The sequence below is a fragment of the Ascaphus truei genome, chromosome 18 (assembly GCF_040206685.1).
Source record: "Ascaphus truei isolate aAscTru1 chromosome 18, aAscTru1.hap1, whole genome shotgun sequence".
Classification (NCBI taxonomy): Eukaryota; Metazoa; Chordata; class Amphibia; order Anura; family Ascaphidae; genus Ascaphus; species Ascaphus truei.
The window spans coordinates 40,762,117-40,787,484 of record NC_134500.1 but is presented as its reverse complement, the minus strand read 5'-3'; the positions used below and the strand labels follow the sequence as shown (position 1 = coordinate 40,787,484).

The following is a 25,368-nucleotide window of genomic DNA, read 5'->3' as shown; positions in this document are numbered from 1 at the left end:
AGACCACAGCATTGTGGAATCAGGATGCAATTCCTTCATTAGAAACAATTCGAAATAGGATTTGGTTTGTTTGCCAGATGGAAAAGTTGACGAGTTTGGTTAACGACACTGGCCCAAATTTCCAAAAGGTCTGGTTGTCCTTGGCAGGCACAGACAGATATTCAGGGGGTGAGCAATGCCAGCGTCTGGCTCTAATAGGAACATGTGAGTTCTCCTCTGATGGAGGTCGGCGGGAGGACCCCCAACGTGGACAATGAAGAAGGCAGGAATCCTCCTACCCGTGGTTACAGGGATATAGCGAAGAGCTAACTCAGGTCACCCACACATAAGGCGCCTCAGTGACCTCTCCTCCAAACCCCCCCCCCCTTTTTTTCTCTTCCCCATTGTCTTTTCCTTCCCGTCTGTTATATGTTGTATGTCCAGGAATATCTCTACGGTGTGAGGATAGTGTTCAAATGTGTTAATGAAAATAAAGGAAAGCAAAGGATGCACTGTACCTGGAAGGTTGTTAGGAAAAAATATAGGGCAAACTCCAAAATAAAATCGAGGGTATTTATTCCATAGACTCACATATGGGTGTATAACAGCCGCACCAACGCGTTTCGTCCCGCAGGGACTTTATCAAGGTGTATAATGAAACACGTACCTTCTGCCAAATATAGCCCATATTTCGCGCCAAAAGCTCTCAAAGATGTACTGCGCATGCTCACCAGTGCCGCGTCGCGCGGCCGAGACGCAGCACTATGCTCCACCCTATATTTTTTCCTAACAACCTTCCAGGTGCAGTGCATCCTTTGCTTTCCTTTAATTTCATTGCTTCAAGACATCAGGAGTGCATGCAGAGGAACCCTCATCCGGCTTTGGCGCTACAGAATCCAGGATACCCCCAGGGCAAGTAATGGGCATTAGCCCTCATTTTATTACTTGATACCCCTATGGGGATGTATGTATACTAAGGGTGGGATGTGCAATACTGACCATCTTTTGCGGTAGTCAGGCAGACTGACCGCTAGGTCTTTATATTTATAAATACGATGATGCTACATATGTGAGCCTATGGACTAAATACAATTCCTATCTCTGGACTATCTTTTTCATTACAAATATGTATATGTGCACACACGGTATTTGAGCATCGCACTATCCATTCTTCTTTCAAATGTGTTAAGACTGTCTGGAGTTACCAGAAATTGTTACATTTACGAGATGTCTTTATGCCGTGTATTTAAAAACCAATAAAATTGAAGTTAAAAAAAAAAAAAAGAAACAGGGGCTCGTCTCTTGGCTGTTAGAGGAGGGGGCGTGTCGAGCCGTCTCAGGATGCCCCATGGGCGGGACATATGAATCGACCAATGGGAAATGCACCGACATTCTGCCGCTTTCTATGGTCAACCCATTGCCACCTACTAGGCAGGCTCCACTAAGGCCCGGGCCATAGAGGTGTGGGGAGAGCGGAGGCGCGCTAACGCTGAGGCTCGCCTGCTTCAGTCAGCGCGATTGCACAGACTTGCAGGCCAGCCAGCATGCGCGAAGGGAGCCGGGGGGAGGTGGTTGGAGGCGGGGCAGTGACATCGCTGGGCCAATCGCCCGTGACGCACTGACGTCAATGTCACGGCGCCGTGACGTTGACGCTGCTTATGGCTGATAGGATGTTTTCAGCCGACAGCGCGCTGAAAAACAGTTTGGCGCTCGGCTGAAAACTCCAAAGCCTGAGCACGCCTGCGGACGCTCGCGTAAGCCCCCTCTCAAGGCATCCTCATTGAGGATGCAGGGGCTCAGCGCTGACCGTCCGCACGCCTCAGCGCCGCTTGTCCATCTATGGACGCAGCCTAAGTCTGGCAGATCAGAGCGGCCTCCCTGCAGGGGGTCTCTGTTCTCCGGACTCAGTACTCCTCCCTGCCCCATCCACTTAGCACCAAGACACCTTTCAACATCCTGTCTCCCCTTTGAACTACGGACTCTAAGCAGACTTGCTGGCACCTTATGCAGATGCCCGAGCGGTGACTGTAGGCGACATAGGAATGAGATATCAGGGCTTGAAAACTAGGAGTGTGGGGGACACGGGGCAGCCCCAGTGTAATTCCACCTGCGTACCCGCATATATCATGCCTGCTCACCAGGTAGAATGAAGGTACTAACAGTAGCTCTGGTCCCCAAACTCCTGCAAACAAAAGAATTGCATTCTTACCAAATATCCCACCTAAAACTTATGCACAGCAAGTTTCACGATTCTGGGGTAAAGGGAACGTGGAAAGTGGAAAAGCAGGGCTCACTTTAACTCTGCATGTAACAATACCTGGCCCCTGGCTTATAGTGCTGGCTAATGGTCAGGGACTCAAGGGTAACCATAGGGCTTAACCTTTATTATATAGCCTGGTTACCCTTGCCGGTCACACTCTGCACATGTAAGAAAGGCTTGATCTCAATCCCCAGACCCCAGTATGTGTGTATTTGTCTTTTGAGTTTGTTGTATTTCCGAGGTTTTTTTCAAATAAACCCCATTTTATTTCACTGCCTTATTTTGCCTATTGAATGATCCGGTATAAATATGTTAAAAGACCTGGTCTCCCGTGACAGCGGCCCCTCCACAAGAAAGCGAACAGGGCCTCTGCGGATGTGAGGTGGAGCATTGAGGAATGTATTCCCGTTTTGGAGAGTGTAAGCGGGTTGTGATGTTGTGCGGTGCTGGCTCCGGCCAGAATAAATTCTCTTTATTGATTGATACCTCTATTTATTGATTGATATTCTCTTTATTGATTGCCTTGATATCGTGGTAACTTTCTGGTCTTCTGATAACTAAGGACACACGTCTAAGATAAGATTCCAACTTGAGAGGCTGTGTGAGTGAAAAAAAAATATTAAATTAATTGAACAGCTTGATTTAGAAATCTAGTTCACAAAAGTAAGGAAGACCAAAGTGTTTCTTATTAATGTGTGTTATACATTTGTGTTTTGTTGCCTTTATTTTGGTGCTGCTGCCTTTTCCCCTGTATAGTTTGTATGGGACATGTGGCATCTGCCATTTTCAGCCCCCACCTAAGTCAACCCGATGTTTTTTACACATGAAATGTGTGGTTGCATTTATGTTCGTAGATTCAAAAACAAAAAAAAACACGATCAATATTTATGTGATTTACAGTTGTGACAAAAGAATCAGAAAGTCACAAAAAATGCTAAAAAATAAAATAAAATCGTCCATTGTTTCCTTAACAAATGCTGATACACGAAGCCCAATATATGGGACTATTGAATGGAACATAGAATGAGTGACTATTATATGAAGCATTTGTTTTGGGGACTCTGTTTTAAGCGCATAAATAACATGACAGCAATATAATATACACTAATTAATGCTTAAACATTGTCATTGATTTAGGTAAATATATAAAACAAAGGTAATCTCTTTTCTTAGCAGTGTAAATAAATACAAGTAATGCGTTGATCAGATACATGTTCCTTTGCAGACTGTACAAATGTGTAATGTACACCATGTGTATATGGAACAAACAAGCACTCATTTAAATCAGTCAAGGGCAGAGAAAGCTATATCAAACCGTTAAACTAATATTTGTAGATAGTTTGATTTATGTATGAGCAGTTCATAGTATACAGGGAGTATAGCAGTGTATATATCTCACGTGTACATGAAAAGGTCGTAGAAAATAGTAAATAAAGCGCTCTAACGAAATGCGGTCACATACCTTGGCTAGTTCTGTTGTGAATTCTATCTTTCTTTAACCTGTTACCAATATTAAATCCGTCACGTCAGAGAAAGTAACATGAAAACGGGTTAGAAGAGGATGGAGGTGTAACCAGAGCTCTATACAGGAGAATGTGGGTGGCCCTTAAAAGGGCCTTTAGGTTAATTGTATGTGAATTCCGCCTCCGTTGGTAAGAAGTGTCACCGTTTAGCCTCCGAATCCGTACAGAGTGCGGCCCTGGCGCTTGAGCGCATACACCACGTCCATAGCGGTGACTGTCTTCCTCTTGGCGTGCTCGGTGTAGGTGACCGCGTCCCGGATCACATTCTCCAGGAAAACCTTGAGCACCCCACGGGTCTCTTCATAGATAAGGCCGGAGATGCGCTTCACTCCTCCTCTGCGAGCCAGGCGGCGGATCGCTGGTTTGGTAATGCCTTGGATATTGTCACGAAGAACCTTCCTGTGCCTCTTGGCACCGCCTTTCCCGAGCCCTTTTCCTCCTTTGCCGCGACCAGTCATTCTTAAAACTTGAAGAACTACAACCAGCTAATGAGGTAACAGCTGTGCAGCTGCTGCTTATATGCAGTATGGGCGGACCTGATTGAAGACCACACACAAAACCTGAGGGGAGGAATGTGAATTACATTTTTTGAATTTACCTGATTTTGATTGGCTGAAAAGGGTCTTTAAGCTGATTGGCTCAGTGAAAGCCGTTAATGTTTAAAAAAATAAAGGCGCGCGGCAATGGGATTGGTTGAGAGTTTATCTGCATAAACAGTGATCAGATTTGCTTTGCTAGTATGGCACAACTCACGTGAACCAATTTGTGTGTTATCTATTTCATTTATGTAATTAGATAGTGTCTACATCTATATATTTGTAAATGTAATTCATGTTTAATGTTTTAGATTTCTATGATCACCTACATTCATCAGTATTTGTATATGTCACCCTCTTAAGAAAAACTGTTTTATGAATTTGATTTGACTTCTCATGGACCCCATCATGAGGTGACACGTGGAAGAAATGCAGACCGGGGTAAGAAGTACAGCAAACACATATCCTCCCAGGAGAAATGTCTGAAGTTGACAATTACTCCACAGGGTGGCAGTGCTGCTTCCAAATCCAGCTATAAGCAAACAGACACCAGACAGTGTGTTGGCTATAAAGGTACAATACCGAATAAGAACATGTGTTGGAAAGGGAAAAGGGAGTCGAAGTATTTGGCAAGGTAACACCCTCAGACTAATTAAACATAGTCAAATAATGCCACAACATCATTGCAAAGCGAAAACTAAAAATAGGTTACATGCATTTATCCCTAACCACTTTGCTGTTTGATGTGTGTGTTGTGAGCCCTTGTAGAGGTTACATGAATACACAAAATGTATATAATTACTCATTGATAAACTATAGAATACATTATTAATAAGGATAAAATAAAAAAAAATACCATATACTTTATAAATCATGAATATAAATGTGTTTCTGAATATAATATCTGTTAAACAAAGAAAAAAGAAACAACTCAAACTATAAGCAATGGTGTATCTCTTAATATAATATGTTTAAATGAATAAATACATGTGTATACATTTGGGAGGGAGTGGCTCAGCGAGTAAAGACACTGACTGGCACTGAGATTGGTTCAATTTCCAGTGTCATCTTGTGACCTTGGGCAAGTCACTTTATCTCCCTGTGCCTCAGGCACCAAAAACATAAAGTGTGAGCTCCACAGGGCAGGGGCTGTGTCTCCAAAATGCTACGTAAAACTAGCAGTTCTAGACAAGAACAAACACGTATTATTATTATTATTATTATTATTATTATTATTATTATTATTATTACTACATTGTAAGCTCTTCGGAGCAGGGACTCCTTTTCCTAAATATTACTTTTATGTCTAAAGCACTTCTTCCCTTTATGTGTTTTTGTATTATTTGTTATTTATATGATTGTCACATGAATTACTGCTGTGAAGCGCTATGTACAGTACATTAATGGCTCTATATAAATAAAGACATGCATACATACATACATACATACATACATACATACATACATAACATATGAAAATGCCCTTCCCCTCAATACCCGACTAGCACCCTCTCTATCCACCTTTAAGACCCAACTTAAGACACACTTGCTTAAAGAAGCGTATGAATAGCACTGTGGATATTCTGAACACAGGATACATAAAGCTTGGCCCCCTGCAGACGCACTTACCAGAACTCCCTCCTACTGTCTCTGTACATTCTCCCTACCTACCAATTAGACTGTAAGCTCCTAGGGGCAGGGTCTCCTCTTCCTTAATGTTACTTTTTTGTCTAAAGCACTTATTCCCATGCTCTGTTATTTATATTATCTTGTATTTATTTGATTACCATGTGTATTACTACTGTGAAGTGCTATGTACATTAATGGCTCTATATAAATAAAGACATACATACATACATACGAAAAACAACAAAAATAGTGTACTTGTAAAGACAACACAAGTTAAATAAAATATACAGTGGACATTTTGGGGCTGTGATTTTCAACTGGGTTCCATGTGCCCCCCTCAGGGGTTCCTCGGCCGCCAGGGGGGGGAAGGAGCTTGGAAACCACTCCCAGCTGTCCCTGTTCCGGCGGTGAGACGGCTCCCCTGTTCAGCAGTCGCCTCCCGGTCACTGTGATCCTTCCTCTCCCTCCTATCGTTGCTGGTTATCGCATTCAACTTCCATCAGACAGGAGGAGGGAGCTGCGGACCGGCTCAGCACCGCAGGCCCCAAGGTGAGAGACTGAACAATTGCACTGCAATGCTTTTGCTGAAACTAGAGGTTATTGCCCTTTATCTTCCTTTATGCAGAGAAAAGGACATTTCATGAGTCAGCAACGCTCTCCCTCTTGTACCTACTGCAAACCTATCATTTGTGCTTTTAGCTAAATCAATATTAAAAAAAACAGCAGCGCACAGCCAATGGAGCCAGGTTGAAATTGTAATAACCCTCTGGTTACAGCTCCTTTGGGTGATGTTTCATTAATAAATATATTTTTTTATTACAATTTCAACCTGGCTCCCTTGGCTGTGTGCTGCTGTTTTTTCATATTTCTTTACCTAGACTCTTCAATTTGCAGCTGATCAGGCCACACAATGACAGTAAGAGGCTCTAGGAGTGGAAAAGGATTGATATCTATGCAAATTAAGCAAAAAGATAAAACTCAAGAAGAAATGTGAATATTTTTGCCTTATTGATGAATGCAGTGCATATGCACCTCCAATGAGGCTGCAGCAGTGTGGGACACCATTATTGACTATTTCCTTCAGGAGGGTTTTTTACCAAGATGTCTCACTAATCTCACCACACTACCCACTCCATGCAAGAGTTTTCTTTTTCTGTCTGTTTATCTTTGGGCATTATCATTGAATTATTGTGTTCCAGAACTATTAGAGCAGGGGTGCATAAACTGGGGGGCACAAAACAATTTTTGGGGGGTGTGGGGGTTGAAAAGGTCCAGTGCTCTACCCCAAGGCATTTAAATTAAATGCCGGGGGATTGCGTGAGGCCTCTGCAACTGAACATACTGAGATTCAGCTGGCTTCAGATGATGCATTGTCATGGCAACGCAGCATCAAATGACGCTGTGGGGTCACATGATATCACATCACATGAACTTGGCATCATTTGACACTGACTGGAAGGTAAGGAGGGGGGGGGTCGCAGAAACAGAAGTTGGGTCTTAAAGGTGGATAGAGAGGGTGCTAGTCGGGTATTGAGGGGAAGGGCATTTCAGAGGTGTGGGATAAAGGGGATATAAATCCTATAACCCGACCGATAAAACAGGAGCACAGCAGCCTGGTGTACATGAACTGCTCTGCTGTGAGGTTAACAATATGTATCAACCAATCACCCACCCTGTCACCGTAGTACTGTAACCCGGTGTGAAAGGGTTACTGTGTTGTGAGGTTGATCACAGCTGACTGTTGGTACGAATCCACGGCAAGCAGATACTGCAGTGAGCGACTGAACAGCTTCCTGCAGAGACAGCCCGGGATTTGTAACAAAGGGATTAGACACAGTATGCAATTGTAGCAAATGAGTGACTATGTATCAAGTGTTCTATTCCAGCGCAGGCAAAGTTAACAAGGTAATTAACCATGACACTAACTCTTGCATGCACTGTCCCCTACATCAGCATTGATCATTTTATATCGATGCTGATGTGCTCGAGGACATGCCTAAATCTAACACAGCAATGAAAAACAAAAGTCCCTTAATTACGAAAAAGAGCCTGCAATGCTCTATAGCTGCACACAGGATTGTAGTGATAGTAAATACTATATGAACGCTGGGACTCCGCAAATTGAGATCAGTATCAATGTATGTTGCGGTAACAATGTTTGCGTCCCGCGTGTGTGGGGGAGTATGGCCAACGCGCGCGTTTCACGTAAGAACGCTTCTTTAGAGCCCGCCACTCACGTTTAATGCTGTTTCATTTTAAACCCCTATATTTTATATTTGTTGATGACATTAAAGAATGATTTTAACACAGTTACATTACTCCTTCTGTGATAGAGTGCTCCTTCACTAGGTTTCCTTTTTCTCTTAGCTTATGATTCTCAATTGAACATAACAAGGAGGGCAAAATTAATTGTAATTTATTTCCTTAATAGACAAACACACGACAACCTCAGAATACACTTAATACAACACTTACTGGGATGGGGAACAAAATAAATTGTCCTTTGCATGAAAGCTGCAGAAATAAAGTCTCTGGCATAAAGGTCGCAAGTTGCCAACCTAATAACTCGGCCAAATGAAGAAAGTTCGTAGTAGTTGGTTAGAATTTGTTAGAGAGACACCAGGGCTAACGAATTCCGGAGCTTGGGGTAAATCTTTGGTTGCGAGCCACTACCTCTGGAGCCGCTACCGCTGTAGGCGAACAGAATCTTGTGCAAAGATTGGTTACAGTTTAGTTATAGGTGGAGCGGTTCAGGAGACATGTGGGTGTGATAGGTGATTAGAGGATGTTGATATGCAGCTAGGTGTGATGACTCAGGAGATTCCTTCCTCTCCTTGTCCCTCTCTCCCATCTCCTGTCACCCTTTCTACACCTTCCCACCCCTCTCCTTCACCTTCTACCTCTCTCCCATTGCCGCAGCACGTTCCCCGCAGGTCCCGCATACCCACGCGCTCCCTTAACCCCTGCCTTGATCCTCCCCGCTCCCTCTCCCCAGCGGTAGCTCCTTTACCTTCCCCTGTGGTGCCACCCTTCCCATTGCCTCCTCCTCGCGTGGTGCCCGTGGCGCGGTGTTCCGCGTGCCTGGTGACGCGTCCGGTGCGTGCACCTCCTCAGCCTACGGAGGACGCGCATGCATGCTCCTCCCTGGCTTTGCTGGCCATCGCGCGGGCACAGGCCTCGTGTGCGTTCCCCTCCTCTTGGCTCCGTCCCCCTCCTGCGATCTTCCCCTGCTCAGTGCAGGCCGTGCCTGTGTGGCAACCTGTGCGCGCGCATCCCCAGGCTACAGGGGGCGCACGCACAGACTCTTCTTATCAGGTTTCCTCTGTCTCCGCCTCCCAAGCTGTACAGGCCATTCCCCTGACTGCCCCTTCTGTCTCCTCCTCTTCTCCCCCTGACCAATCTCCTGCTTCTCCCACTGCTCTCTCTACTCCTCCCCTCTCTTTCATTGGTGCACCTTCCTTTATAAGCCCTGCCTGTCCACCTCTTCCTCGCTTTGCATAGTTCCTGTTTCCCTGTGTGTACCTGACCTATGCTGTGCTCCCTCTGTGCTCCTGTGATTACCTCCTCCTGTGTTACTTTGGATTTCCCTGGCTTTGACTCCTGCTTACCCTGGACTACTCTGCTCTCTGGTATCCCTTTGAACCCTGCTACACATACGACTCCGCTGACCTCTGGCTTCCTAGGACCTGGCTTGCCCTCTGACGACTCAACCCTCTGGATCCCTGAAAATTGGCAAACGGACACGACTATTCTCACGGACATTCCCCAAGCATTGCAAGTATACTCTAACAACTCTTCCAACAGGCCCAGCAACGCTATACCAAACTCCGGGCTTGCTCCCACTGCTGTGGGTGTGTGGTATCATACCGTTCCCACCTCAGTACTGGGGTCTAGCTTGGTCTGCGGGCATACAGGCGTGACACTAGGGAGCGGTGCAGGAAACAGGTGGGAGTGATAAGGAGATCAGTGGATGTTGACACGCAGCTAGGGGGCGGTGCACACTTGTCACGTGTCAGTGACGCAAAGTACCATCACGTGACGAGAATGTGAGGTGGGGCCAGATCCAGTGTGGTCATGAATACCTCTCCGTGCGTGCTCACGTGGTGATGTCCACGGAGGTTCCTAAAGCTGTAGGTAAGGAGGGAGTGTGCCGCAGGGGACGCGTTCCCCGATTCCTTACACTAGGCCTGGGGGGCTGCTTCTCGGTGGAGCAGAGCCATTGTCACCCCAGACACTGCCTCACCTACTCCACAATGTGTATGGGACTGGCAAAGCCCCATGGCGTGATTCCCATTGGCCAGCTCAAATCTACCGCTTGCCGACATCTCACTCCCCTGTGGGGGTCTAAGATGCCTAGACAAACCTCCCTCCTCTGATTGGTGCAGACAGATGAGCCCTCATCTTCTCATTGACTGCACCGCCACAATCCACGCTGTGGCTGGTCGGCGGCCTCTGCTCCATGTTAAGAATAGCCGTCGAGGGCTATGTAAGGAGTGGGGCCAATAAGGGAACCAGAACATCTCTGGAGTCGATTGTAGACACGACTGGTGGGTTTTTCAAAAGTGCTCTGTGGGAAACAGAACTGCGCTTGATGGGGAAGCGCCGGGGAAGCCAGCGCAAATTTGGAGTTGATGGGAGACATGGCTGGTGGGGGATTCAAAAGTGCTTTGTGTAAAAGAGCACTGAGAAGTGGGAAGATGATGTTTGGGGCAAGCCTACAGAAGCAGGCCCCTGCACCTGGTTGAGGCTAGTTTCTTACTCCAGGCCCCCAGTTGGTTAGTGTTTCACTGTGTTCATGTAATTTGTGTGTTTTCTAGCTTGCCAGAATTAACTTTTGTTTATTCAATTATTGTATCATGTCTGGTGATAATGATCCCGGTGCTTTAGGTGTTAAAAGTTCCTGTCCCCTGTTACAAGAATAACCCTCAACATTAACTGTCCAGTCATGAGTTTCATCCCATCATGTTTCAGTAATGCCTATAATATCATACTGCTTCCTGGAAGCTATTAATTATGAATTCAAGCTCACCCATTTTATCTGTCAGGTTTCTTGCATTAGCAACACGTATGTAAAATAAAAAAAATACATATATAGTCAGGCTAGTTCTATTGGCTACTAAGTCTGCCCTCTCTGGCAGTAAGTCCTGGTAAAAGCAAGCTTGCCAGGAGTTATCATGGGTTTTCCCCACTCACAGTAGCTTCTTGATTGACATGGGAGACGGTGGGACAAGGCCTGTGTGTGTCCAATCATTGGATTCAGACATGATACCTACTTCCCTTGTACTTAAGGAGCTGCACTGCAAAATTTAGTCAGTGCCTCTACCTCAATGAGAGAGGCTGGTCTATCCTAACAACTGTGCAGGGCTCTGCCAAATTTATACTCCCTCCCCTAGGGGAGTGGAGAGGGAGACTATACACTTTACTCACCAGGCAGTAACGGAAGAGCATGGACTGCTTCAGGTGCCCTTGGCCTGGAGTGGAGGTCCAGAGTACATCCTGAGGTTGAAGCCCCAAGAAGTGAGCTGTGTATGCTGTAACATCTGCCAGTGCACTGAATAAACTGATCCTGTTTGCAGTCTCAAGCAGTAGGATATATTTCAATCTATCAGGGGGAGTGGAAGTGAGTTCTCCTGCAGGAATTGTCTCCACATCCATGGAGCTTGCAAGAGATGGAGGCGCTGACACAGAGAGAGAATCAGATCCAACCCCAGAAGCCTGTTCTTTGTTCCTCCACAACATCGCAGGAGACTGAGATCTACTGTAGGCCAGCAGGTATGCACCACACCATGTAGTAGTGAAATCTCCAGAGGGTGGGGAAAACATTGCAACACATACATAGTGCAAATGTGTAAAAAATGGCAAATAATGTTCTAACGAGTGATTGCCCACTCGTGGTGTTGGTGATTTTCAAACATTTGTGTAGTATAAGAATCTGTTTCTGAAGGAAGTAAAAGGAACCCTCACAGATCATAAAACAAAGAAGAAAAAATGCAGTGCAACACAATTTAATATAGCACAAACAAGAGCAAGACGCTGAATCCTGACAGGAGTGGAAGCTGCACTAGGCAAGCTATTTCAGAGATGCCGGGCACATAGTCTATCTAGGATTCCCACTGTATTGGCCAGGGATTGTGAGTATATGTCACGCGAGACCAGGAACTTACACATTTATTCCAGGATCATATCACTGAGCAAAGCCAATGTAGAGGGAGAAAGGGGGTGGACCAGTATTAAAGGGGTTGCACCCCATTTGGCCATCCCCTGACCCCACCAGGGAGACAAGGGGTTAACGGGGCTGCAGTCCAGAAATGTGGTTTAACCCTTGTTATAGCATGAAAATGTATATTCCCCTGTCCCCATGCTTTATTGTTATATCTTGTTATATCAGTGTCTGCATCACACACACACTGGGATCCATCCGGGAGGGCAAGGGTTAATAGTTCTTTAGTGATTATAGCCCTTTGTGTAATTTTCCCGCCTTTTCAGGCACCATTTTGCAGAGTCCCATAGGCCGCCATTAGAGCTCAATGCATTTCAATGGCGGATCTTGCTGTTTTGGACCTGTTTCCCTCGAAGACCAGCAGGTGGCGTTCGAGAGGAGTAGCGGCGGTGTCCCATTGTAAGTCAATGGGCTCATTGACTTCAATGGTGATTCCTCGACGGCGCTTTCCAGGAACGAGTTGGCTGCCGTCCAAACCGCAAAGCGGATACTTTTTATGAAAAAGAGCTTTGATCACTGATTAGTCAAGTTCAACGTTAAGTGGCATGGGAATCTACAGTTCTAGGGCACCCAGAAATACAATTCTTTTTGCCCCTAGTTCCTAGACCTCCCCCCTCTCGACCACCACCGGGTCCCCAAATCCTGGACCCCCGAGAAGGGTCGCGCCAAGAGAGCAGGTCGCGCCATAGGTTCCAATGGCGGCGGCAGAAACAGCTCAGGAATTTGACTAAGTCCGAATAGCTACAAACCATCAATCCATACCTCCGGTTCCGGAGGGTCCCGAGGGCCAGGGTTTGGGGTACCTGTAGGAACTGCTCCGGCATGGCTGCAGAACCATCCTTGACTCTCTTTGACCAACCCGACGGAGTATGGACCCCCTTGAAAGTTCGGGAATTCTCCCATAGACTTCAACGGCGGCCAATTTCCATTGACCGGCTATGGCGGAGAAACCCCATAGACTTCAACGGCGGCGATGCCCCATTGAAAGTCTATGGCGGTGGATTCCCATTGAAAGGCTATGGCGGCAGAGCCCATTGTTTTCAAAGGGGATTTAGTGAAAAACCGTGATTTAATTTACAGCGGAGTTTTTTGTATTAAAATAGGAAACGGTTTAAGTGGTACAGTGGCGACCAACTTTATTCTAACTCGGCTAGCTCCGCGAATTTCAGAATATCCCGGTGATGTGCGGTTTTGTGTCATTTTTGCCCGGAGTGTATTGCGTTATTTTCGCGCCGTGATTTAAGCATTTTATTCCCACTGTCTGCAAATCTGCAATGCCGTGTAAAAACGCATTGGGGCGTTTGCGAGCTGTTGTCTTTGAAGTCTAATACCTTCGCGGTTCAACCTACACAGTCTGTGCGTGCGCGCCCAGTAATAGTAAAATTGCATATTTAATTTATTTTAAAGTACAGTACTGTACATGCTCGGACCCTGTTGGGGTGAAGTGAGGGGTTTCCTAACATCTGGGGGCAAAATGAATTTTATTTCTAGGTGCCCTAGAACAGAAGCTCCCATGCCAATTGACCTAGTTCCCACGCCAATTGTGCACTCATTGCTCTTTTTTTACAATGTTGCCGATCTTGCGGCTTTGCGGTCAGGCAGTAAAAAAATAGTGCAGCAAGCCTCTACATTTGTTACACTGTCAAAGGAGCAAATGGAAACAATGTGAGGCAATTCAACATGTTCTTTTATTGGTGGAGTCAGTACAAAAACATTTATTTCCAAATACTGTACAATGTTGAAACATTTAAAGTGCACAGCAATTCTAACCATCAACACACAATAATACATACTGCAGCCTTTAATAAATTCTTCTGCCACATTGAAATCGGAGAAACATTTACAAAACATTTGTACAACATGGAGATACCTGAAAAATGGATGTTTATACTGTATGAATATTAATTTATAATACAGTATACAGTATATATATATATATATATATATATATATATATATATATATATATATATATATATATATATATATATATATATATATATATACTGTATATAAAATTACTGTTTGTTTTTGGTGCATGGGGCACAGGGAGTTAAAGTGACTTGCTTTTTATGTACTGTATTTGGGGGTTGTCTTTGGGGGTTTATTCATTAAATTATTATGATGAACTGCCTTTTGAAATTACAGTGCTATTAACTATTTCAGCCACACACCTCCAGAGTTTTTAATCCCTCCCTAGCCAAGCGTCAATCGGCTGAGTCACCCTATCCTACCAACACCCTCTCTCCACTGGGTCATTAATCTTCTGCATATTGCCATTGTGTTCTTAATCCACCCATAGCCGAGCTACAGTACAAAGACTGCGTCTAATCACACCATCCCCCTCCCCCAACCCTTAGTGGCCTGTTGTGTTAATGGTAACGCTTTGGAAAATCCCCTCTCGAATTTGAAATGTAAATCTGATGTCCACAGCACTGTGAGAATTGAGAGTAAACTGATACTGTATTTCATCAGGGTGTGAAAACATTTGTCAGTCATTATGGTTTACAGTCACATGTTTTAAATACAATACAGTACATTCTTTAATATCTTTAAAATAAAAATATATAAATATATAAGTATAATTTAAAATATTCCGTTCTGTGGGTCTGAGCGGGTTGAATTGGAGAAACATTTACAAAACATTCTTATTCATTGGTGCACTGTAGGGGTGGCTGTCAATGATTGATTCACAGGAAAGTGAATAAATATGTATTTAATTTTATCAGGAACCAAAAAATACAAATATAAAAATAATCAGGAATAATACATAATGCAGTCTTTATTAAGTTCTTTTGGCAGCTTGAAATTGGATAACCATTTGTAAAACATTTGTAAAACATGGGGAAACATGAGTAATGCACATTTATAAGAATATTATTTAATACTATATACAGTACTGTAATGTACTGTATAATATATGTACTATATACTGTATAGTAATATTATTTTTCCCGTCTTTATCTTTTCCTCATTCTGTCTGCAGTACAGTAGTTCATTGAAAGAGGAGAGGTTTTGTGTACATCATTACTGCTGTTTATATACTGAAAATTTGACTGTACAAGCAGATTTGACTGGACACATCTCCATCTCCCCCTAGGCCACCCTTTTTCCTTGAACGACAAGAAAACAAAAAAAATAGTGCAGTTACTGTACTGTACTGTACTATATGTGCGTTCTGTACTGTATTATGGCAGAACTACTGTAGGTGGCTGGTGCAGCTTTCTCTGGAAAGAAAAAAATGGAGCAGTTAGTAGGCAGTTACTGTAGTACTGTCAAACTAGTCTACTGTACACTGGAACTACTGTATACTCTGACTACTGTTAAATTCTATGTACTGTAACCTGATGGCTGGTGCTGCTCTCTCTGTAAAGAAAAAACTAACTACTGTATGCTCTTACTATCTGGAAAGAGTATAAAAAAAGTCTGGAAAAAATATGTGCCATACTTACCTGTATCATACAGTACTTACAATACTTACAAAAGCCAGCCTTGACAAAGCGGTACTAGCGAAACGTACGTCGGCGATTGATGACGTCATCACGTCAGAGGGGCGGGACATGTGCTTACGGTCGGAGCGCTTCCTATCCCCAGCAGGCTCCGAAATGGGGCTTCGCTACTACAGCATTCTGTAAATAGTTATCTAAACCACGAGCGCACCCCTGGCTGATACATTTGAGCACCCGGTTTCCAGCTGATGGTGCCGGCCATGTCATTAGAGGTATGCTCGTTTACACAGGACGAATGAATCCCGTGATTCCTCCATGGTTCATGTTAACAGGCACTACTTGTGTACTGTAGTAGCACTTACCAATCTTGCTCTCTACACTGTATGGATGCACACATGACTATACGATTCATGTTTACAGGCACGACTAGTGTACTGTAGTAGCAGTTACTGACTTTATACCCTATGGAAACACACATGACTATACGATTCATGTTAACAGGCACGACTTGTGCACTGTTCAGCAGCTACTGACTCTGCACTCCATACTGTCTCCATACAGGCGGGGCAATTTACGGTCCCTATGCATGTGAACTGGCACTGTGTGTGCAATCATAGAGTCATTATTGATACATCTACGACCTACTGATCACTGGGCCGTACAGATACTCACCTTGATACTTACCTGTGTGGATATCTGCACATGTCCCTGCTGTAGATCACCATCACACCATTCTTTACATACTGTGGTGGTAGTAACTAGGACCTAGGAGTCTGGACCCTATATTACCATCTACATACGGTTCCCCATATTGGGAATCTAACATGTTAACAGACACTACTTGTGTACTGTTTAGATAACCACTAATACGCACTGCTTATTTGCTAGTAGGCTTATAGTTATTCACTGTGACTATCTACCTCAGCACGTACAGTATCTGGCCATATCCTTATCATAGGACATCAGTGTTATCCCCTACCACATACTACGGTGGGGACTATACTGATATGGGCAGTTGTCTACATCAGCAGTGGTCAATATAGGCGTTTAGATAGCACATGGACTGTTACCCTGGTCCATTCGTCCAATTTTAATTCGCTGTATACTGGCTCATAATAGTATCTCACTTGACCCACAGCGTTTCCCCTATATTTTATTGTTCTGAGTCATGACTCAAATAAAGGATTATATAATTTTACAGTTCACTCACTCCTCTCCATCACCACATGGTATCTGGTATACCTGTTCATATATACTAGTGTGTGAGTGCTCTCCTTGGGGCTCTTGCTCTTTTGTTGTTACCCTATCTGTTTATCCCCTGATAGTAGCACCTCCACTTCACATACATCCAGCTAGCAGTAGCGAGGGTTCCCTTCCCCCCTCTCCCTCTAGTACTTACAATACTACAGCACAGTACTACTTTCCTAATGCTTGCCCATTACGCGCGATGACAATGGGCAACACAGTGGCAATATGGTCTATATATTTATTGCAGCGTTCCATGGTGAGCACATTGTTCCAAAAACTCATTATGCCTTTCAACAACTCGTCCTTTTTGGAGGGTTTCGCCACTTTCCGGATATCGTCCTTCAAGACCATTTCGATCGGATTGAAGTCTGGCGATCTGTCATTGGAAAGAAAGGACAATTGGTTTAAGAGCTAAAAACAGTGGGGAACAAAAATGGGACACAGTCTACTGCACTTACTCCGCTGGCGTCTTCACCCAGTTGATGCAGCGCTCAAGGATATGCGCCGTTGACGCGGTGTGATTGGGATCGTTGTCCTGGTAGAAGCGGTGACCATTGGGGAAGTCGCGTGTGATGTATTGCACTATCTCGGGCACAATGTTGTCTTGGAAGAAAGCTTTATTCATGATTCCTATAGCAAGAAAAGAAATGTGCTCAAAAAACTGCACAATAGTACAGAACAGTGCCTACGGTAAGGCAACACTAGTCAAGTACACTGCATTAGGCGACATTATATTTGATAAATTTTACCTTCAAAGATGACAATGCATCCCAGTCCACGCCTAGAGATGGCACCCCACACATGCAGCTTCACAGGGTGTTTTGGCCGCGGCTTCAAAGATATGCGGCCTTTTTTGTGGAACGCAAATCCTGGAAATCTCTCCAGCGACACAGTAGACTCATCAGTGAAGATACAATCCTGGAAAGTCTCCCCGCTGTCGATCCATGCCTGGGCCTGGATCACTCTTTTGATTTTGTTTGCGTCCCGTATCATGGGGTACGCTCTGTAATGACAAGGAATAAAAAAAATTAGAAGCACAGTGCAGTACAGTTTGCGAAACAACACTTTTACCTCCTGTACTGTCCAGTACTAACCTCACACGTCCATATTTCCATCCAATGCTGAGTCTCATCTTCTTTATGCTGCTCTCGGATACAGTCAGGTTGTGCTTTTTCTGCAGAGTGTTTTTAACCCTTAATGCACTCCTCTCATCATTCTCCTCACTTATTTTGTCCACCAGAATAGTTGTCTCCCTACAATGTAAAGAAATTATATTGTTTTATTAATATGCAGCAATATAAAATGTATATAAATGTAATGTTGTAATATACAGTCAATATAAATATAAAAAAAATGTATACCTTTGTACTATAAATATACATAATAAATATACTGTTGTAATATAAATATAAATATACATCCTATATACTGTACTGTATACCGTTGTAAGATTAATTGAAATATACAAAAAATGTAAACTGCTGTACTATAAATATAAATAGACAAAATATATATACTGTTGTACTATAAATATAAATATACAAAATACATATACTGTTGTAATATAAATATACATCCTATGTATACCGTTGTAAGATTAATTTAAATATACAAAAAATGTATACTGCTGTACTATAAATATAAATAGACAAACTACTGTATGTTGTAATATAAATCAACAGAAATAACAACAGTATTACAGTAGATACAGAACTGTATTGTAGATGTACAGTACAGTTTTCTATATTTATTTTTGTTAAGTTTTATAAATTTACTTACGCGTTAGTTACCCTTGGTGCCCTTTTCCGGTCTCTGTTTTTTCCGTATGCATGATAGCTCACGGTGTTTGATGGCACAACGAGGCCAGAAGTAGCTAACCAGCATTGGATAGCAGCAATTCGGTGTCCGCTCATGTACATCTCCTTAATTCGCATGCTGAGATCCTTTGAAATCTTTTTAACAGGTATTGCTGCGAGTAGAAAGAAATACAAACACAAGCATGTATATTCGATGTTTAGTCGATGTGTATTATATGTGCAGTCAATCCACAAAATGGATGGTGTATTTATACGGTAATGACTCACATTAGAGTACGCCCACTTTCAACACCTGTACCTGGTCGCCATGCATAAAAGGTCACACACTTTGCATAGCCCACCACTCCATGATCTTTATCTGAACTTGCCCTTGTCCAGATACTGTACTGCATTGTGCCACATGCTTCCATGGAGCAACCCCGGTTCTATGGACACAAGAACCCACTCACCTCTGCCGTGCCTGTCATGCTGAAAAAGCGAAAGGCGGTTGCCGTTTCCACGCCAAGGGCAAAGCGACAGGCTAAGGCCAATAAAGAAAATCTTCTGCTGACCCCAAAGGTTAAGGGTTTAATTAGACGTAAGCCTCATTATGTGAAGAAGATATACGGTGATGTACTCTCGACACAAAACGATTGGCAGCCAACCCATCGAATCCGCAGACCACTTCCTCCCATATGCTTCGACGACTCTGCTGTAGCTGTCCCTGAAATCTTCATCCCATCTTCTCCACCCCAATCTTCTCCGGTTCCATCTGACGACGCTGCCGCCTCTGAAATCCACGGGTCACTGTCTCCTTTGCGCTTAGACGACTCTGCTTCTCGCCCGGAAATCCATAGATCACTTTCTCCATCCCTCTTCGACGACGCTGCCGCTTCTCCTCTACCGGGTATCCACAGGTAAACCTTTTCCACTCTCCATCGATGCCGCTTCTGTCCATGGAACCCCCATCTCATCCCCCCATCTCATCCTCCGTTGAACCCATCCCCCCAGATGTCCAGACGCCATGCACAAGAAGCAGCTCGTTAGACCGGATGCTGAATGGGATAAGTGTGGATCTCCCCGGGAATTCTATTGTGCTGGCAAAGATAGATCTGCTTCTGGAGACCATGTTAAATGTGGAGCAATGGATGCTACAAATGGAACAACGGATGGATCAACGGATGGAGAAGATAGAGGCTGACATTGCGGGCATACATTTTTTGCTCGGTGCTAATGCCCCTGTTTCCCCGACGCCAGAGCAGGGATAAAATTTGCCCCTAGATGTTAGGAACCCCCTCACTTGACCCCAACAGGGTCCGAGCAGTAATGGCGGCGAGAAAGGGTGACGCCGGCGAGGAGGGTCCTACCATTGAGCGTAATGGCGGAGAAAGCTTTGAACCGGCTAAGTCAGAATGAACAGAAACCTGGAACCCACAACTCCGGTTCTGTTCAACCTAAAGGGCTCAGATTCGGTCACCATGTAGTCCTAGTTGCGGCAGGATTGCATGGCAAATTGTGACCCTCTCGTGGCAACAGAACGGAGTCAGGGTAATGTTAAAGTTCAGGTTTCTGCCATTGACTTGCATGGCAGAAAAAAAGCCACTTTGGTAATGTGCTTTTAAACTGTCTTTTGGTATCTCCGGTTCCGGGGGTCGTGCAAGGCTGATATTTTGCCACTATGGCAAGGGTCCTTCCGCATAAGGAGCAAGCGAATTTCAACCCGCTCAGACCCACAGAACGGGTTATTTTACATTATATTTGCGCAATTGGCATGGGAACTACTTAGGGCCCAGTCAAGTTCACGGGCAATTGGCGTGGGAACTTCTGTTCTAGGGCACCTAGAAATAAAATTATTTTTGCCCATAGATGTTAGGCACTGTATACCACTGTACAGTATACTGTAGAAGACACATAATGAAACGATACTGAACATGTAGAATAAATGCATAGTTTTATTTATTCGGGTTTATTACACAGTATACTGTACGGCCGGAAAACATCAGCATACAGTACAATATTATCCATCGAAATCCTCCCATTAGCCATTTTCTTTTCTGAGGAAAAACAAAAAGAAAAGTTTTAATGTACAGTAATGGTCAGACCCCTAAAGAAGTACCCAGCCAGCCCCACCAAAATAATACGGCAACAATAAAGTACACACCATAGAATTTCCCATTCAGCTGGCGCCGGCGCCGGTCCACTGCCAGTCCAGCTTTCTTCATCATCCACGTCGATAGTTTGCAGTGGGACTAGTCCACCTGTAGTCAGCAGGTGAGGCTGGAAATCGCTTAGGTACATGCAAGCTTCATCAAAACTGCACGCAAAATCCGACTCAGGCTCAAGGTTGTCACTGACAGTGGGACCGTCATTGGAAGCCGGTGCTGGTGCTGATGCTGGTGCATTGCTTGGTAGCGACTGTCGCTTCTTAGTTGGTTTTAACATGACCCTTCGCCTTTTGCCGCCTCCATGATCATAGATACGGGAAAAATCCGGTGACACACACCAATACCCTCCAACAAATTGGGGCTCAAAACGTTGAAAACAGTGATCGCTACATAACCTTTTCCTTACTGCACGCTTCCACGTATGAGGAGTTGGCAAAAATTTGTAAAAGTCATAGTTTTCGATAAAATACTGATAAATTTGAGCAACTGTTGCCATCTTATCATCTGTTGCATTAATCGCAGCCCATATCAAATACGCATAACTTCTGTCAGGTTTTTGGAAAGCGGGCAGCACTTGAACACTCATGGCGGGTGGGTCTCTGGAGAATAGTGTAACAGAAACTGAAACTGGTCTTTGTCTTTCTTTAATATGAAAAGCCTAAATTGATACATTTTTGCAACTCTTCCTTCAGTCTCAAGGCCAAGGCCAAGTTACAATAGCACACTGTGGTACAGTATATATTTTAAACGAAACACCTGCAAGCCGACACATTACTGATTCGGCGCATTACAATTCATGAATTTCTGCCATCTGGCGGACACACGAAGCATTGCAGCCTATTAAAATCTGAACCATTATCAATAAACGCATCAGCCGGGCATGACCCGTGGCTGGGAACGCAAGGTGAACGCGGCATGTGCCAGGTGAACAGCGTCGCATTCCAGCCAGCCAGTGACAAACCGGTGATTTGTTAGAATTTAAGCTGCCGCAGCAGTATATGTGTAACTCCGGTTCCGAAGGTCGTAGCAGGCTGAAACTCAGACCATATGGTGTCCCAGTTCCGGCATTGAGATCTGGGTAGTTTGGACCTGCTGGACCTAACGAAACCTGATATTTTAAAATGTTTGTATTTTTCCTATAATACTGTATCCCAAGGCAGGGATAAAACCCAGAGGAAATTCCTTTGCATACAATGAAGCATATGGTCAGAGAGGCGACGCAATGTCTAGGACCTAAGTACTGTTCAAAGGGTTTTGCCACCCTCACTGTTTACCTGAGGGCGGAGACGACTCAAACCAGAGCAGTCTGTGAGTGTCATATTTTACACCTTCCAACAAAGGGTATCCTGCCAGAAATTCCATTTGGTAGACTCGCTGGCATTCCCGATGTAAATGTGGGGCTACAGAAATGAGACCCCAGGGTCCTAGTGCGCATGAGCTAACTAGCAGGAGGGCATGGATTAAAATGTGTTCCCACGTTAAAGATTGGATACAGAAAATTGTTATCCAATAGCCTGTACTTAAGGTTAAGGATAGGGTTACAAAAGATATATAAACTGTGGTCAACCCTATATCCTTGGTCTTCTGATACCATCTTGATTGTTACCTGATTGCTGGAGAATTGCTATCTGATACTTCTCATTCCCCACCCCCAAGTAAGTGTTACTTCTTGCCTGTTACTGTACTATATTGCTGTGTTCACCTATTTAAGGAATAAATATACTTTATTATACCTAAGCCTCGTTCAGTTCAACCCAGTTATTTGGTGTATTATTATAGCCTGTCACAAAGCTCCCGTCACAGCCAATAAATAAAAATAAATGTTTATGTATTCCGTAGAGATAGGCAAACACACCATGGATTACCATAGACAGAAGAAAATACACTTATTGGGGGTTTGGGATTGAAAACTAACTTTCCTGATTGAAACAAAGTCTTTAAATAGTTCATTGGTTGACCGGGACTTAGCCCGAAAAGTCCTGGAAAGTCCTGGAGCTCACATCGGCATGAGCCTCCAGCAGATCCCATACTTTCCACTCCAAATGGTGCTGAAAGTCTCACTTAGAAAATATGTGGTTCCTGACTTCAGACGCTGTCCGCTGGAAATGTTACTGAAAGTGGGACTTAGAAACGTTTCTGCTTAAAGTCCTGTAGCTGTTTCCGTGCTGTCTCCTTCGAAATATTCAAACTTTTGATGGAGAAGAGAAAGACCCCCACATAAGTGTCCCTACCACTTGCACTCAAAGTAACTATTTGGATATAAAGATCTCAAATGATCCTACAGATTCTAATATCCAGATTAAGAGAACAAAGTTATGATATAAATATCCTCTTATGTAGCACTAATACTTGGAAAAAAAATACAGTTTTATTAAACATTTGACGTCGACGATTCGTGATTTTATTTACAGTGCAGTAAAATTTCCCAATGAGAGGCTGCATATACTGCTGCGGCCAAGTTTATTCGAGCATTTGCCCGTTCTTGGCCGCAGCAGTATCCTGGCACGCGCCGGAGGGTGACGGGCGCGCGCCGAAGCAGCGGAAGAGCGCCCTCCGATCGGGGCGCTCTCCCTACCGCTGCCGGGTCCGCCGGGTCCCCCGGAACCCCCTGCCGCCGTCCCGCGATCGCGGGACACCAGGGCTCCCTCGGGGAGCCCTGGACGCGCGTGCAGGGGGCACAGGCTCCCGGTGACGCGTGACCGCGCGTCACCGCACGCAGAGGGGCGGCAACTAGCAAGCCGGGAAATCTCCCGGCTTGCGGATCTGGCCGCAGAGTGATAAAGTGTGTCTGTAGTGTATCAAGTAACATATGTATGTATCCAAATACCATGGATTAATTGTGTAGTTTCTGTCCACAATAATACACTAATAGGTGGAATATTTTTATTAGTAAAAAATAGACATCCATGTATAATCTAGACCTCTAATTTGATGTAGTATATTCACATCATATAACTCCTCATAGATGTTTAATGTCCATAGAGGTCTAAGTCTTTAATCTTGTATTCCACTTATAGCTTATATAGAAAGGTGCAATAGCATAATAACCATATAAGGATGAAGTCAGACATCAGAACTAAAATATCCAGTTATAAATGAACAGATGGTGAATTAACCATCTACATTTGCATACATGCTTTAATATTTAGAGGTGTAATAGGTCACGATAATACAATAAACTGCAGCTGTATCTCTCTATGTATAAATGGCTAGCCCATATATTATTATTAGTATATTATTGCAACCACCTGCTTATATATAGTGCCAGTAAGGACATAAATATGCTCTTCGTCACAATATTAATAAGTGTGGAGTGTAGAAAAACGACCACAAGACTAAATATAGTCTGCATAGCATAGATACAAAATAGCATCATGTGTCCTAAAGTCTAAATAACAAACTTCAATGATCAAAGCGTTACATGAGTAGCCCAAGCACACACAATTGAGTAACATTGTATTGAGCATGAAACGAAGCTTCTAATGCATGCTAATATCCAGCAAATGTTAACTAGCATGACAACCTGACCAGCTGAGACGGCTGTATGTATCACCAGAGCAGAATAGTTTCTGCAATTTACTCCTTGTGTATAATATCACCAAGTGGTAATAGATCTGAATTGCACACTTCAGTATTCCAAGCAATATACTGTAGCACACAGAATGGTTACATAGCATTCAAAAATTCCCATGTCAATATTTATCACAGATTGAGTATCAATACTTAGCACATATAGGTAGATGTTGCAGCGTGACTGTCTGGAACAGCTGTTAATCTAGCCTGAGCAGAGTGAATCCTACAAATGATATCCTCATATTCACGCATAAAGGCAACATCGCGATCACTAGTGCTCAGTATTGGATGACGGCACAGCACAACTTAGCCAGGAGAATGAAGCTATACAACCTGATCTTGTCAGTGAGGGACAGAAAAACTACCGCAGCCTCTCATCATTGGCGCCACCGTCGTAAAACCGGAGAGGGAGAAAGTGCTACACAGGTTTTGTATAAAAAAACATACAATTATAACCAAAGAGAACAAACCAGAAAAATACAAAGGTTACTGTGACCCAGGCAGTGGCTTCCAGAGTGTTTACTAAAACAATTATTCATATGTATAATCTAACAAACATGGAAGGTGTATCAATTTATAAGTGTGTGAAAGGGTCTTGCACATCTTGAAGTAGGTAGCAGCACATTGCTATGCATATGAAGAGAGAGGTCTACATATCCTGCAGTAATGTGGCAGGAAATTGCTGGATGTGTTGTGCAGGAATTAAAAACATATCATGGGCAGGATAGCAATCTCCTGTTAAGAGGAAACTTCACTTCACACAATTTGGTTAACGATTATGGTCACAAAACATTGCAGTTCCTATAAAGAGTGCTAATAGGAACATTACAGTACATGGTTACATAACAACCCAGAGGCTGACTAATGACCTATTCATCCATTAATATATACATATTATTTGATAACTGAAATACAACTTTATAACACATCACAATTCTGTTACAAAGCTTAAAAAAATAGTTGTTTTATTGTTACATTATTAAAATATTT

At 43.8% G+C, this 25,368-nt stretch overlaps 1 protein-coding gene across 1 annotated transcript; it reads right to left on the bottom strand.

Annotated features, from left to right (window-relative positions):
• Positions 1–3,908: 3,908 nt before the first annotated feature.
• LOC142469226 (histone H4) lies at positions 3,909–4,220 on the bottom strand. The gene has a single exon (XM_075576182.1). The coding sequence runs from the start codon at positions 4,218–4,220 to the stop codon at positions 3,909–3,911; it is 312 nt and encodes a 103-aa protein (XP_075432297.1).
• Between the last annotated feature and the right edge of the window lie 21,148 nt (positions 4,221–25,368).